At 34.8% G+C, this 16798-nt stretch overlaps 1 protein-coding gene across 2 annotated transcripts; it reads left to right on the top strand.

Moving 5' to 3' along the window:
- Positions 1-4960: 4960 nt before the first annotated feature.
- On the top strand, positions 4961-16749 carry LOC121380648 (male-specific lethal 1-like 1). Of its 2 annotated transcripts, none has more exons than XM_041509575.1 (8): positions 4961-5506; positions 7080-7216; positions 7838-8193; positions 9344-9405; positions 10840-10907; positions 11276-11430; positions 12064-12136; positions 12985-16749. In XM_041509575.1, exons 1-8 carry the CDS (start codon positions 5096-5098, stop codon positions 13064-13066), a joined length of 1344 nt encoding a protein of 447 aa, XP_041365509.1. In that variant the 5' UTR covers positions 4961-5095; the 3' UTR covers positions 13067-16749. The 2 variants fall into 2 exon arrangements, with proteins under 2 accessions (XP_041365509.1, XP_041365508.1); XM_041509574.1 differs by having other exon boundaries at positions 4962-5506; positions 7838-8214.
- Positions 16750-16798: the final 49 nt, after the last annotated feature.

Raw genomic sequence — 16798 nt, 5'->3', positions numbered from 1 at the left:
TAAAAGTTAAACTACGGAACCCAATATTAAGCTACATCTAAATAATAGTAAAATATCACAATGAAGTACTTTTATTAGAAAAAAAACATCGCGACAATCACAGGTAACTCTTAGGTAGAAGAAGGTAATAATAAAATGACCGGTGTTCACATAAACTGTATACTATAATATTTGGTGATTTCAATTTTTTTTTGCCGCACATAGTTTGTCGAACATGTTTTTACTGATTTGTATATTAACCTTTTAAATTATTTATTCGACAGATTGCATTGAATTTTTTTATCTAAATGTTTTGCTTTAGTGGGATTTACCCCCTGCACACTTTCGGGGCGGGGTGGGGTGGGGTGAATAACCAAGACGACACACCCTTCAATAAATAAATGGGAAAACCCCCAGCAAAATTGGGACGTTTTACCGTAGACACTCAAAACAAAAAACATATTACAATGAAATAATTTGTTAATATACGTGGGAAATAGATTCACCCCGCACCCACCCATATATGTGATTGGTTTGCAGATAATAACAAAACCGTATATAGAAGATCGTGATGAAAATGGTAATAAATTTTAAACTTACCAAAGAACTATTGAAAGGACAGATGGTAAAACGTTGGGTTTTTTTTTTTTTTTTTTTTAATGGAATGGGTGGGCAGGCATATGTAAGTCTAACGTGTTCAGAACAACAAGGTAAAACAAAAACAAAAACAACGTATTAAAATAATTACACGTTGCAAATTCCTGTAATTCCAGTCCAACAGATTAAAAAGGTGCTGGTGGGGTTTTTGGGAGGTGTGGGGGTTTTTTTTTTTGGGGGGGGGGGGGGTAGTTTTATTTATTTGGTAAGGAAATGTGCTGAATACATCGCATGTAGGTAGCTACACGAGGTATCGACATACCAGTTGGTAAATGCTGAGATTTTGCTACCGCACGGCTCCAGGTTGCAATGAACCAAGGAAGAAAGTTCCGTGTGAAAGTTCGAGGTACGCCTTGAAATATTTACGGAGTAAAAACAACTGCGGCTCTGATTGATAGTAATACATGTATGTGAAATTTATTATTTGTGCAAATCCATTGCATACGCTTTATTTGTGATAGATGTTATGCAGTATACACAAGAGGAGCAGGGTACCCTCAAAATCATCTTCATAAATCAAGGCTAATATTCGTTCCTCGTATTCAGCCTTGATACATGTCAAGAAATCGTGCCACAAAGATTCCTCAAAATGGAAGTGCAACTTCCAAGCCAATCTCGACAGACAATCGAGATACCTCGGGTTATATATGCACAGGACATCAATTTAATTAAAATTAGCTCCACTATTACATGTGGATCTAACAGCAGCCCGTTGGAGCTCATGTCCAGTTGACCTTTCATTCGACCAATCAAAACTTTTCTTGCAAAATCATGCCAGTGATTTGAATTTTTTTTTTGAAAACATTCGGGATTATGTCGAGGGTATACAAAGTGATTCGGGTGAATTACGAAGTATGCCGGAAACTAATTTCAAAATAAAATTTTATATAAAATTAGTTTCAAGACAAAAAAAAAAACCCGTGATGGTATAGCCATAAAATCTGTTGATACTAGTATACAATCCAGAGTTTATTACTGCACATTTCCCCGTTTTTTCAATGTTGAAATAGACCAACAAGTTCGTCTATTGCATAGATAGTCTCACCCGATATTTTTAGAATTTGTATGCTCCCGAATAACGTTATAAAAGGCGAAGTGTAATTGGTCGATATTTAACTTATTATTTATAGATGAAAAGTCACCTAGACATGGGAGTCCATGCAATGCTGTTATATCTACTGGTGAGACCAGTAGAGCTAATTTTAATCAGATTGACAGGACAGCATGCTATTAAGAACGTGCACGTGTACATGCAATTGTTGGAGTTGGGGACCTAAATTGTGGGAAGTTTTTAGTGGGGGATCGGATTATGCTCCCCTGGAAAATACATTAAAAAAAGAAAATTCGCTTGAAACAGCGGGAGGGGTTTCGACATCTATCCCCCTCCCACCGCACACGCGTCTCTTGAATCCCAAGTAGTCTAAATATAACCACCAAAATGAATGAATACCCATGTTCTGTCTCGGACCGTGTCTGACGATTTCAGAATCTAAGCCCAGGACGGTCGTGTTAAACTTTGAGTGGATAGGGCCACACAATTTAAGAAATATTGATCCTGAATGCTCTTCATAATTGATATAGCAAAGACATTTTCAGTTCTGTTACTTTTTAAAGACAATCCATGTTGCAAGTTTTCTCTTTCAATTTGAGTTCACGTTTGTAACGGCCATCGAGCCAGATCCATTGTTTGCCATTTGATAAAAGGGAAATGGTGTCCGTTTTCATCAAAATTATACGTTAATTTTATCGAATGGTTTTTCGTCAATCTAATTACAATTAGCTCCTCTGGTTAATTACTATTACCTGTAGATCTAACAGCACCCCGTTGGAGCTCATGTCCAGTTGACCTGTCATTCGACCAATCAAAACCTTACTTGCAAAATCATGCCAGTAATTTGAAAATAATTTGAAAACATTCGGGATTATGCCGAGGGTATACGAAATGATTCGGGTGAATTACGAAGTATGCCGGAAATTAATTTCAATATACAAATTTATATAAAAGTCGTTTCAAGACGGAAAAAAAACCGTGATGGTATAGCCATAAAATCTGTTTATACTAGTATACAATCCAGAGTTTATTACTACACTTTTCCCTCTGTTTTTTTAATGTTGAAATAGACCAACAAGTTCGCCTATTGCATAAATAGTCTCGCCCGATATTTTTAGAATTTGTATGCTCCCGAATAATTCTATAAAAGGCGAAGTGTAATTGGTCGATATTTAAATTGTTATTTATAGATGAAATGTCACCTGGACATGGGAGTCCATGCAGTGCTGTTAGATCTACTGGTAAACTAGTAGAGCTAATTTTAATCAGATTGGTTTTTCGTAGTTTTAGGGATCGGAATACATGCAAGTACAATATGATATAACATCGACCCCAATGACGTCATTGGGTGTCCCATTCAGTTGTCCCTGTTCTAAAGTCGGATCTAACTCAGTCGGTAGAGCGCTCGCGTCATGTGCTTGGGTCGAAGGATCAAATGTAGCGGGTTTCCTCTGAGGATTGTGTCAGAATGACCAAATGTTTGACACCCAATATACGATGATTAATAAATAAATCAGTGCTATAGTGGTGTCGTTAAACAAAACAAACGCAGAACCTATATGCTATCCTGTGTCGACGAAAAGCTAACGCAGCTAGGCACTCGTGCCCCTTATAAAAAGGAGGCGGGCCTTGGCCAAGTATTCAAGGCGCTACCTTTCGATCAACTAAGTCAAATCAACCAATTAACTCTATTTCAATTTCGATGAACCTTTCTAAATTATGCTTCAAAATTACCTTCACGAAATTACGCAACATTTGCAAATTCAATAGCACCAAAAACCCTGGTCGGCCTACTTGCAGGCCCTAGCCCCCCCCCCCCCCCCCAAAAAAAAAAAAATAATTCTAAACCAAAAATATTATTGGAGATTGCATTTCAAGACATCCATTTTTCAAAATTTTAAGGGGGAGCATACCCCGAACCCTCTAGAAACTTGGCTTTGTGCCCTCGATCTGTCAGCCCGCCACCCCCCACACGTCTACCCACTATATGTTATATAATAAATACGTATACTGCCTGTAGCTGTTAGTGACTAACAATGTCAAACAGATGCAGTCTCCAGGGAACATCATGCAGCCCTGTTCCTTGTATTACGAAGCAAGATTAAAGCACTGACTTGAAATCAGACTTAATCCAAACAGAGGTATATATTTACAGGGCCGTAGCTAGCGGGGTGGGGGGGTGGGGGGGGGGGCAAGGGAAAGCATTATAGAAATTAAAATAAGCTTTAGACTATTAACCTATTAACTACTCAGTTGCCCCCCCCCCCCAACAAAAAATGCTAGCTACGGCCCTGATTTACCTACACAACAGAATTCAAAATTGAATTATTGGCGTCGGAAGCTGGAAGGGGAGCAGAGGGATACACGTCTCCCACAAGTTCGATGACTAAACATCCTCACAGTTGATAAGCGAATTAATATATACAAACCGCCCCCGCCCCCCTTGAAAACCCAGTGGTTGGCATTTTTCCATGATCAGTTTGAACGATGAACTGGTTGTTTGATAAACGTAAATATTAAATTAAACTCGCTTTCGTGTTTTAGATAGTTTTGAAATAACACATAAGATATATCTAACAATAACAGCCACTCATGAAGGCCTATCATGTAGGAATATATACGAAAAGTTTCCACAAGCGCTTGGCATGGGGTAATTAAACAATTTGTCCCCCAATTATCGGGTACAAAATTTTAAGTTTATCTAATTTTTGCCGAAATTATGGTTTTAAAAAAAATCTTCTTTTTGCTGATAAATACGCCGTGTACCGGCAGTTTAAAGTTAAAGTTAGTTTAACGACACCACTAGAGCACACTGATTTATTAATCGTCGCTGTTGGATGCCAAACATTTGGTAATTTTGACGTATATTCTTAGAGAAAAAAACTGCTACATTTTTCCATTAGTAGCATTTATATTCCAGACAGGATAACACATGCCACGGCCTTTGATGTACCAGTGGTGATGCAGTGGCTGGAACGAAAAATGGCTCAATCAGTCCACTGACGGGGATCGGTCCCAATAAACTGCCCACCAAGCGAGCGCTTTACCACTGGGCTACGCCCCGCCCTTGTAAACAGTCCAAAAAGAAAACACGGCACCCAATGATGCTATTCAGTAAGAATATATCATACATGTGTTGGTAGCGAGCTTCTTATTTCATTCTCAAAATAAAGTGTCCTAATTCCCAAGTTTAACAACTAATGGCCAATAATCAAAGATGTCATTGTATGAAGATGGCGCCAGTTGGAACTTTTCTTAGCAGGCATCGACTTCATTTAACACCGGTATAACTTCCTTCAACAAGTTTGATTGTTTTTTTCCCTAATATCTTGTTTTTCCAGAATATTTACCAATTTATTTTTCGTGACCACGATTACAAACGTTATTTCAGATGTATGACTTTCACATATGACTACTGTTAATATGAAATCCGAAGTGAATACGATGAATTCCAAGGTTCAATGTGAAGCAAGGATTTTGCCGAAACGCAGAGTGTCAAAAACACCATCGCATCTTCTTGAAAATGGAGGTTTCAACGAAGCCGATTTGACATTAGCGATTCAAGAAAGCCTAAAAAGCGCCAGAAAAAGTCAAAAAAGGGAATCGGAAATAAAAGAAAATAGTGTAAGCTGTCACTCGACAAGCGAGAATAATCAAACGAGAATGGCGGGCAAGCTGAGCAACAATGACTGTTCGCAGCAAGAAATAAAACACCTCAAAGAGCTCCTGTTGTTGCATCTCGAAATGATTCGACACCAGGAGCAATTACTTGTCGCCAAAGATCAAGAAATCAAGACACTTCAGTCGGAAAAAGAAGCGGTGAGGTTCCGTCTTTTTAATTATGTTGACTGTCGGGACCGCAAAATGGCCGCGCAGAAGAGAACGATTTTGTAATTTGAATGCGACGACGTAGTCGTCGAGGTTGGGTTCGTGTGGATGACGAATTATTTTAGGTCATCACCGCCTTCTTGTTCTGTGATAGTTGTGAAATATATTAGGTTGGTTGATCATCGGCCAGCGAGTTAGAGGAGGTATACCTAAGGCGGTCCGAATTGAATCGGTCATTGTGTCGTTGATTACGATATGCTTCAGCGTAATATTACGTAGCTAAAATTTTTTTATTTCAGTTGTGCATAATATTATATAATTTAGCTGTATATGTTAATGAATAGGTGCGCAAAATAGTCAACTAGTGACCCACTGTCAATTCGGTGACTAGCATCATTCTGTCGAGTTGACATGGGTTAACCACAAGCATTAGGACTGGGAAGACCCATCGTTACTAAAACCTCTAGCTAATCAAATCGCGCGACCTGTTTCCTTTGAACTATGACCTTTTAGAAGTAACCAATCGTTGGCTTCCAACAGGCTGGTTTTGACCCGTGTGTTGGAGGTCGTGGTTTGTTTACAAGTCCCATGTAGGTATGTTGTTAAATTAAGAGTAGATACCGGCTTCGCTGAATATCAGAGCAGATTCAGTTTCAACAGCTGACTAAGCCAATATTTTAATTGATGTCTTTGTCCAGTCTGTATTAATAAATCAACAGCTGTACGTTTTTATCCATCAATAAATATAAAGTCACATGACTTACCATGTGATGAAATCTATTTTTGCAAACGTTTCTTTGTGCATTTTGTGTCGGAAACCGACTACGACAAATGCTGTGATTAGTCTTACGATAATGGTTTGATATAAATGAGAGAATATATTAAAAAATATATATTGTTTTTAATGGTCTACTGGCAACAATGGGAAAATATCTCTATGAAAAGGTATGATTTTTAGAACTGATCGCATGTATAATAATTGTATGTGTGGCATTACCTGACAGTCGGACTGGAGTTGGATCTGGCTGGATGCTTTTACGGTAAACAGTATGTTGCTTTGGTTTATCATGGGGTCTCAGACAAATATGGATAGTGTATTTGTGTAAATAGTGTTATCATTTATATCAGTCTTTCTTTGTAATTGTTGAATAATTATTACAGACTATTGATTTTATTATTATTATTATTATATGGACCTAATCTCTTCAGAACATTCAGAACTGAATTATTATAAGACGTGTCTCAACATGCAGGATAATCTATTTCATGCATTTAGTCAATTTTATGATTAATTCAAATGTATGTTGAAAGTTAACAGAAAAATCTGAGTATGTTTATAAATAAAAAATTTAATTACAAAATAAATCAGTATTTGTTTACAAATATTTGTATTGGTATGCATTATTTTAATTTTATTGTTTTGTTACATATATATGATGTATATATGTACAGTTGTAAGCCGTCATGTTTTAGTTATTTAAAAACCGAGCATTGGTTTGAAGTACGGAATAGTAAAACCTTTGCAGTTACACATTTTTGTACAGATAAATGTTTTTGGTTTCAGTTGCACTGTCGTTTGGATCGGATGGACAGACGCATGTCATTGCTTAAGCAGAAGGATGAGCCGTTTGAGACGTCTATAGTTAAAGAAAATGTTAACGAGTCTCCTCCAACACTTACATCAGAAAAGCCGCACAAGAGGTAAATATGTGTGGCAGCAAAAGCACTCTAGTAGTGCTAATCTTTAAAAACTGGCCAGGCCTGGCTGTTGGAACTGGGGGGTGAGGGGCACACCACCCCCACTTAAGGGGGAAAACTACTTTGTTTAGGTCACCTGAGCTCAAGTGACCTAGTGCAATCTGTTTTCATTTGGCATCGTCCGTCCTGCATAAACTTCACATTTTTTACATCTTTTCTGTTCGAAACCTATCATTGATTTTTATGCCTGCATGTTTTTGGTGTAAACACTTGAGGTACTTCTGTTAGTTTTTTAGTTTAATGAATATCTATATGAAGATTTGCTGGACCCAGTAGGAGACATTAATAACATTTTTCATGAATCTGTACAGTCTGATAAACGTTCGTAACAGAATGTTGGGAATATATACATGCTTGTCATTATTTTAAAGTTAGTATATTTTTGCTTGAATTTTTTTGGTTTTGTTTGTCACTCAAAGGAATAACTTCAGATACTATTCAGTACTGTGGAAATGTGTCGGTCCATCCAGACACTTTCAGAAAGAGAGAAAACCACTGTCTGGAATACTAAATTAATTCATGAGGTTCCACTATACCTTTTGATTGTCTGTTTTTAACTTTCAGAAAAATCCCCACCGATTCACACTCGTCTAGGAAGCGGATTCACTCGTCAAGTGATACACCACGTGAGAGAACAAACAAACAAACAAAACTTGTTTTTGACAGAGCTCCTGACAGATTACCTGCTGGCGGTGTTGCAGAAAACATTCGGTCTAGGAACAGTTCCGCTGAATCTGTTGGTCGGAATTATTCCAGTGAACCTGGTGATAGGAATGTATCCGAACCAGGCGCGGGAGAGATGGAGACGCTGTTAAAAACCGACAGTCTCTATCATATCATGTGCTGTGAACCCCATTCTTTCAGAATTTCAAACATTTCTCTAAGTGAAGCGGAGACCAAGGCTCAAGCCCAAGGAATAGGTACGCATTGTACAAGATTGCGTAAGTGACACTTCTTCACCAGTTTTTATTTTTTAAATCAAGAACACATATTGACAGTCCATTATGTCCTTGAGGGTGATTTGTCATTTTCACAGCGGTAATGTTTATAGCTTATGTTATGATTATTTTAATATGCTAACATTTGTAAAGTTGAAATTGTTTTTGGTTAAGAATTTACATTACAATAAATTTGCCATTGCATTTACAAATATTGGGCTTTTGACATAGTAATATTTTGTTTTGCTTATCAGGATTTGTGCCAGAAAATAATTTGAGGGTATGTAATAAAAACAAAACATAAATTAATCATAAGTGTCCCTACTAGGTGGTTATGGGTCCGGAACCTTTTGAAACTGGACAGTACATTCATATACTTTGAACATTTTTAAACAGCTGTTCTCTTACTGTTATCTGTTTAAGAGTCTAGAAAATGTATTCATTAAGTACCAAGATTTTAGGATATATAATTTTACCCTTCGTACCCTCTAGCGGAAACCATGAATAATGTGACCTTTTCAGTCACTGTTGTAGGGCTTCTAGAATTTTTTATAAAATCTACTAGCCATGGAATCGGTTATTTTATATATTTACTACACACAATTAAAAATTCACTAGGCCTACTTTACTTTACATTAATACAATTTTACAAAATTTTTCACTAGCAATCGGGCATGGCATTATTAGTTATTTACTAGCCAAACATTGAATATCACTAGCCATGGGAATAGGGCTACCATAGAAACCCTGCTGCAGCAATAATATGCATTTTGAATTTTATTTTAAATTTGTTTATTTGGGCATTGGTTGTACATGGTGTAATATCGTGTAGGCTTTCTGTCAGAAAATAATTTGAGGTTACCCAATAAAAACAAAACTGATCATATTACTGCTGCTGCTGCTACTACTAGGTGGTTATAGATTTAAAATTATTTAAAATTGGACACTGTATTTCAAGTATTTTACAGAATTTACTGTAATCTTTTTAAAAACATTTATGAAAATGTATCCTTTAATTTCCAAGATTTTAGAGTATGTAATTTTCCCCTTCATACCCTATGGTGGAAACCCTGCAGTGATGTTCTTTAGGACCTGATTATTTTGGTGGTAAATGTTTACTTTTGTCTTGTAGTGGAGACCCCGAGCTGGCGCTACGTGACATACACAAATCTCTATCAAATGGAAGGAACCGAGGTGAGTTAAAAAGTTAAACTTTGTTTTGTTTAACCACACCACTAGAACACATTGATTGATTAATCATCAGCTATTGGATGTCAAACATTTGGTAATTTTTACGTATAATCTTAGAAAGGAAACTTGCTACATTTTTCCATTAGCAGCAAGGGATCTTTTATGTGCACCATTCCACAGACAGGATAGCACATACCACAGCCTTTGATATACCAGTCGTGGTGCACTAGCTGGAACGAGAATCAAGGTGAGCGACACCAGACTTATTCTTCAGAGAGAAACGATTACAGAAATAATTTTAGTAATTGATTTTGTATTCATTGCAAATACCTTTCTATATAATTTGCATTACGTATCTATGATCAAGATGATTTTACTGTAAGCACAATATAATAAAATATAGAGATGCATGACCAGGAATAACACAGGCAGATTATGGGGGGTTTCCCAGTTGCACGGAACACACACACACCACCCCCCCTCCCCCGGCAAAAAACCCCCACTACCACCACGTAGATCTAAATTGATGTCGCCTAAAATTTATAATTTCAAATGACAAAAATTTAAATATTGTTTCGGAAGCTTCCCTTATCTAAAGCATAATCCACCCATGTAACATACTGATGGAAAGAAAGTAGGGTCTCCACGAGTACTTGAGTACTCAGGCACGGGCCGAGTCTAGCAAGACTATAGTCCGTTCACAAGACTCGACTACCCGTGCAAGGAAGAGCACTCTCAGTTAATTATATTTTTACGGCATTTTGCCATATGCTTGCCGCCAGTTAAATTATATAAGACATGGGGAGAAAACAAAATTTGAATGTGTGGAATGCAGTAGGGCCTATAATGGCATGATTTGGCACCCATGTTCAGCACTGGACATAGTGCTATTTTACTTTATTCCTTAGTCTCATTATCATCTAGTGTAAGTAGCGGGTACTTGGGTCCGTGTCCATTTTAACCCTTGAGTACTCGAGTCCAATATTTTGGACTCGTGGAGGCCCTAAAAGAAATAAGGGAACACAAATATTGACTGTAATCAAAACACTCGTAGACAGTACCATAAAGTTAACCATGTTATTGGCAATCAGTCCCACAAATCCTGTACTGACATTCAGTCCCACATTATGAATTTCATACAGAAATAAGCAGTGAATTAAATATGGTCTAAAAAAAACCCATGTGTTCCCTTATTTTTTTCCATTAGTACATTTAACTTGTTTTCTTGGGTTTTTTTGTTTGTTTAATCAATGTCTATGTTTGTATGAGAATATATCCAACAACTGAATTGTTATGGTAGTAGTACCAAGTACTAAGTTAAAATATTGATGATTTCAGTATACATAATACATTTTCATTTGAATGGTTTTTAGGATGTCAGAATTTTATGTTAGGTATATAGTATCATGAGATATTGCTTGTTTTTTGTTTTTTTAGAATATTGAAGATGAAACAATTTTTAAGCGACATCAAAAGCCTGAAATGGAGGAAAGGAAAAGAAAACGGTAGGCATATTTGTTTTTTGGTGAACCGCGAGTGGATGGTACAGTGCTCAATTGACGAATAGCAAGATTGATTTCAAAATAAAGTTGTTAAACAATATAGGATTTGCTAGAATTTTAAAACAACTACAAACCTTCAAATATTTATTTTAAATCTCGAAGCACTGTCCCTTGTTTATCCCCAACTTAAATCAAAAGGTCAGGAATTTGAATGGTGCTGCCATCAAAGTATTTGATAAAATCCTACAATAATTTCAACTAGATCCTATTTATTATATACCTGAATATAATCAATGATCAGTTAAACAATACTTGTGTAGTACTTCAGTATGCAATGTTTTCATTTTAAAGAGAGTGTTTGTTTACTTCAGCTGGGATCTTCAGCGACTCCGCGAGCAGCGAGCGTTGGAGAAACTACAGGAGAGATACCGCCAGAATCACCGGTCTGTAGACGAGGGTCCGTCCGGTCGGAAACGCGACTCGAATGAAGGAGAGGTGGACACGCTACATCCATGTTTAGAAGACAGTACGTTCTCATAAAGAGTCATTTCTGTCCTGTCGGGAGCATGTTATTGCAAATAATTTTAAAACTAAAACAATGATTTAAACTTGTGTAATTTAATAATTATTTCTAGGCCCAGTGCTGTATATATACATTTTTTTAATATCTCTGCAAGCTTCAGACATTTAAAACTTATTTACAATGCAGTGTACCAGATAGACAAAAAGGAAATTCTAATGTGAAATGGTCATTGTAATAGAAATAATCAGATACTGCCACATTGTAAAACTGTTTTAAATTTTTAGTTTGAGTGCATTTATTTTATTTTAAATTTTGTTTAGTGTTGTGAAAGAGAGGAAGAAGCCAATACAATTAAAAGAGAAAAAAAAGTCATAACAAATTTAATCTGATTGCATCAAGTAGACTGATAGATGTTTAAAAAAAATTCAGGATTATTCTAATAGGTGTTTTAACATAAAATGTATGTTACACAATTTTTACTCATTGTTATCAAGCAGTTAAATTTGTTTTCACATTATGAATATAATTTCACCGCTAAATATTTTTAACCTTCAAAACAAAAATCCTATATTGTCAGATTAATTATTCAGTGTGTCTTGGATTTAACAGTTTAAATGTGCTGTTTGGTATTTTCAGTAACACATCTGGAGGTATCGGACAGGTTAACAGTGAATGCTTTTGGGCAACCGCTACCATACATGAAACAAACGTAAGTAATTGGATTGGTCCACATGAAACAAAGTGAGGTAGTTCAACGTTTAGTTTTTCCTTCAAGAAGCTTATTTGTTCTATTAATTTAAAATAAAAGGAAAAAAGCTGACTTGCATAAATTAAATGTAAACGGACGTTTAAATTTTTCACGATTGTTCTAATAGGTATGTTTTAACAAATTATATGTTAACTTACATGTTTTGCTCATTATTAGCATTTGTATTCACATCCTAAATGTAATTTCTGTTTTAACGGCTGCTATGTATTTTTAACCTTTAACTTCTTGGACTTTTAATCTTAAGTTATTTTCATTTTCACGCATGCCTATTTTAGGGATTTTTAATAATCTTATGTCATTTTTACATGGAGCTTTCTATTTAAGGGACTATTAAACATAGGTCATTTTTACTTTCAATATCCCATTTCAGTGACTTTTTTAAATGCAGAGCTGAGCAGTATACTGTATATACCATTTGGTATCATGTCGGCAAGTCAATGCCGATTTACCATAATGAGCAAATTTTAAAATACAGAAATTTTGGTATTGAAAAATGTTTCCCACCATTTAGTAAATCACTCACAATATATCCGACGAATGCAAAATGGGTTGGGTATAAATCGGACAAGAGCCATGTATATGGAATTTAATTTTATTTAGATGAAATTAGCGGATGAGCCTCAACTCAGGCATGCATTGAAAACAGAGTATACCGAAAATACAGCTCAATATCGGTATTGTGTCAATACTGAATACTGTACTAATAATGAGGTAAATCACCCAAAAAATATTGATATCGAAAGTCAAATTTCAATACCGCCCATATATATATTACACATATATTTCAGGGACTTCGACCTTCCCTGGGATTCTAACGAACATGGCACATCATTCCGAAAGTCATCCTCTTGTCGTTCATTACGGAGGTAATGCTGGAAGATTTCTCTTAATCCTGAAGGACAGCTGGCTGTCCCGTTTAAATTAATGGTTTCATTGTACGTTTTTTTGTTACATTTGTTGGTGTTGTTCCATGATTTCACGTCATGTTCACTGGAGGAAGAAGGTGAAAACGGTGATTTGATTGTACATTTAATCATTCTATTTACCGTATTCATTGTTTATCATTAAAACCCTGTCATAAATTTTTATATAGCAGGATAAAAAAAAAAGAAAAGAAGATTCATTAGCTGTATATTTTGATGCCCATTTTGAAACATGTTCTTTGTCTAGGATCAAATTTGTGGTTGTACATATGTGTGTATGTATCTTCATGAATAAACATTTTATCAATACTAAACTAATTCCACTTTATAATAAAACATACATGAGACCTGTACATCAAATACATTTTACAATTTAATTGTTATCCTCTCATTTATTTGACAATACATCAAATGTGGAAGAAATAACTAATTAAGCATACATGAATATTGACACCATTTTCAACCTTCATTAAAAGTTTTCTGTACCATACCTGTTTTACCCCGATAGAAACCCTGCAAGCCAAATCAAAAAGAAAGAAAAAAAGGTTTTAAGATTCAGATAATGTGTCTATTGTTTTAATGTACAAGTAATAGATGTGTCTGTCTGCAAGACGGCAGCAGTAGTTAAATGTTTGGGGTCAATATTAAATCCTCTGAGAACAAGACAGCTATTTCACTGCCTAAATTACATCGACCATCATACATTGTCGTCCAGTGCCAAAATAAAATAAAATGTGTAACAAAGATTTTATTATTAATGCATGTGTCATATTATTCAGTAGTAGTGTATAAAGAGCATCTAATTACAGTTGCCTTAACCATATGTCTGACGCCATATAACCGTAGATAAAATGTGTCGAGTGCGTCGTTAAATAAAACATTTCTTTCTTTTTAATTACAGTCGACAAGAGTCACATTTCGCATTAGTGTTTTGGCTTTGTACACCTTAAATCTTTCCATAATTTCACTTCAAATCGATATTTTATAAATAAAAAAAAACCTTAATTGCAAGTTTTTCTTCAAACAGTCATGTGTGTTAGTTATTTTTAAATAAAATATTTTGAATGGGAAGTTTTTAGCATTTGTGTATCCAAGTGACGTCATTGAAATACTGCTATCATTTAAATTAAAATTAGCTATTTTATTACAATGCTTTGCCATCTTCAAAAAAAAAACCCCAGCATCAATCTACTTACCTTGACCCGTCAAAATAGTTCAGTTTGATACTGAGCAAATAACGTTTACATCTGTACGTTTTTATTTTTCAAGACAAAATATTAAATTCCAAGTTTTAAAAGATGAAATAAATAAAAAGTACCATTTGTCTTAATATATCATTAAAAAAAATTTATCATTGGATATCTTATATTTATTGTGTACAAAGCAAAAACAAGAATGGAAAGAGAGATTGTTGTCAACCTCAGTAGCAAAATGTGCAGTGTCGTTAAACATTACTTCCCTTTTCTGATTACATGAATCGTTCTCAAATGTACAGTAATTAGAAATTCCTATACATTAACTATCAAATGTAATCATTAATTAAAATGATCTTTTTGTGTTTCACAATCATTGAAATAAAACAGCTAATTATTTGTTCAAATCTAAGGTGAGAAACATTTGGTACTTTGCAGATAAACATTTATTTTTGAATGTTTTGTACAGACGTAACATTTTCAGATTTCTCTTCAAATTTTCAGTCTTTTTACTTTGGAGACTGCTTTCATCCCCATTACTTCTGAAACTGTTCACAAAAAGTCAAAACAGTGTTCTTCAACTGAACATGTATTTAATTTAAAACATATTTATAATGAGCATTCCTGTGTTTAAGGGCGTAAGCTTCTTTATTGACGTTGTTCACCGCATAGATTATAGCCTGCCTTTCTATGAATTTCTTCTCCCTTTCTTTTTTTGTTACGATTAAAATAAGTTATCTGGAGTAAAAATGTACATTATATTAAATTTTTCGACATTCATGAAATTGTTCGAGATAAATTTGATGTTAAACCTGTTAGTGTATTGGCTGAAGATTTTGTGATGTGGCCAGTGATATGTATATACAAGGTTTTTTTATTGTTCTATTGGTTATCATGTAGTCACTGAATTGAATTATCAACATTCATGAAAACCAATGGCATTATATTTATTGTAGTCTAATATAGACCAATTTTATACTAGTGTTGCCTTTATTTAAAAAAAGTTCGAAAATTGTGGTGCATCTTTTAATTATTATTCAGTCTGTTTATTTCCATGATATAATGCTGCATTCATTTGATGATGATGAATACATGACTTCATCAAGTGGAGAGCATTCAGGTGATTTATAGACAAGATGCACTGTCACTCCAGAAAATATTACCCAGTTATTTCACAAAATGAATGCTCTTCATAACTTGTGAATAGGGAAATATGATATTCTAATGGACACAACATAATTACATCAAATGTATCCAAACTGTATCATTAATACTGAATTTGAAGAACCAAATGCCTTTGTTACTTGATGGTTAGCGTTTTTCCACAAGAAACATTCTTTGTCGTCTATTGTTATTTAATTTTTGAGACCTTAATTTTTTGGTATTTTCACATTCATGTCAGTTTTGTCACTGGTTTAAAAATATTGTTTCTGTTGATTACATTTTGAAACAACAGGCAAACACAATTTATGTTTTTTGTAATCCTGGTTAGTTAGGCGTGTTAAGTTTTTTTTATTGTGATCGCCCATTATAAGTATGTTGATTGTCTGGAAAGCTGTACATATTGTTGAGTGTGTAATAAGTTATTGGCTTAATAATTGTGATTATTATCATGTAAAGAAATTCATTGGATGTAATGCACAAGCATTTTAATAGTTTAAAATTCTTTAGGAAGCTTTAATTTCACTGTTGCAGTCTAAAATAGCTAACATTCTATTCATGCAGCACGACATTAACTTTCACTGTAGGGCACATTTCGTTCCAAAGAAATAAATTACTTTTTAAACATTTATGCCTGTAGATTCCACAGAATAATATAGACTAGTGGTGTATATATGTCTAGAAATTAGAATCTATTTTCTGCTCTTCTTTTTTTTAAATAGTGAAACATGAACTGTTAATGTTAGTACGGGATTGTGAATATTAACATGTTCTTCAAGCAAGACTGAACATTATCAACTAGTCAAACCTACTATAGCTTAAATGGCGTCTCATAAAGGCATTTTGGTAGGTCCGTTAATCATCTTTCATGACAATATGGTCCATAGAATGGTATCAGTATATGGTGTTCAGACAATGTCAGAATTTTATGTTGTCTAGTTTGTAGGTTTTATTCTATGAACATAGCCACTGACTTTTGTTACACAGTAGCAACTAATTCATTTGTTTATGAGCCTGGTTAGTTTGTAGGTTATATTCTGTGGTGTTCAAACAATGTCAGAATTTTATGCCATATGCCGATTTGTAGGTTATAGTCTGAACATAGTGAGACACCGAGAGGGTATTGCTATACAATAGGAACATATTCATTTGTTCATGATCTGTGCAGTTTCATTCATCCACATCCATTGACTTCAGTACTGTGTCTTGTTTTTGTCAATTAGGTTTGTAAATACTCCATGCTGATGTAGATATTAATAAAAGTGTTGAAAGAAAACATTTTGTTGTTGCCTTAGAAAAAAACGTTTTCCTTTATCCAGAAGAAT

The sequence above is a fragment of the Gigantopelta aegis genome, chromosome 9, assembly GCF_016097555.1.
Source record: "Gigantopelta aegis isolate Gae_Host chromosome 9, Gae_host_genome, whole genome shotgun sequence".
Lineage (NCBI taxonomy): Eukaryota > Metazoa > Mollusca > Gastropoda > Neomphalida > Peltospiridae > Gigantopelta > Gigantopelta aegis.
The sequence above is the reverse complement of the archived record's forward strand: the minus strand, read 5'-3'. Positions and strand labels throughout refer to the sequence as shown.

Bases quoted from the DNA above. Each gene is read 5' to 3' on its own strand.
- LOC121380648 (XM_041509574.1), top strand. From the start codon at position 5,096: ATGACTACTGTTAATATGAAATCCGAAGTGAATACGATGAATTCCAAG. The intron at 10,908-11,275 runs GTAGGCATATTT...TGTTTACTTCAG, and splicing joins GAGGAAAGGAAAAGAAAACG to CTGGGATCTTCAGCGACTCC. The intron at 12,137-12,984 runs GTAAGTAATTGG...CATATATTTCAG, and splicing joins CTACCATACATGAAACAAAC to GGACTTCGACCTTCCCTGGG.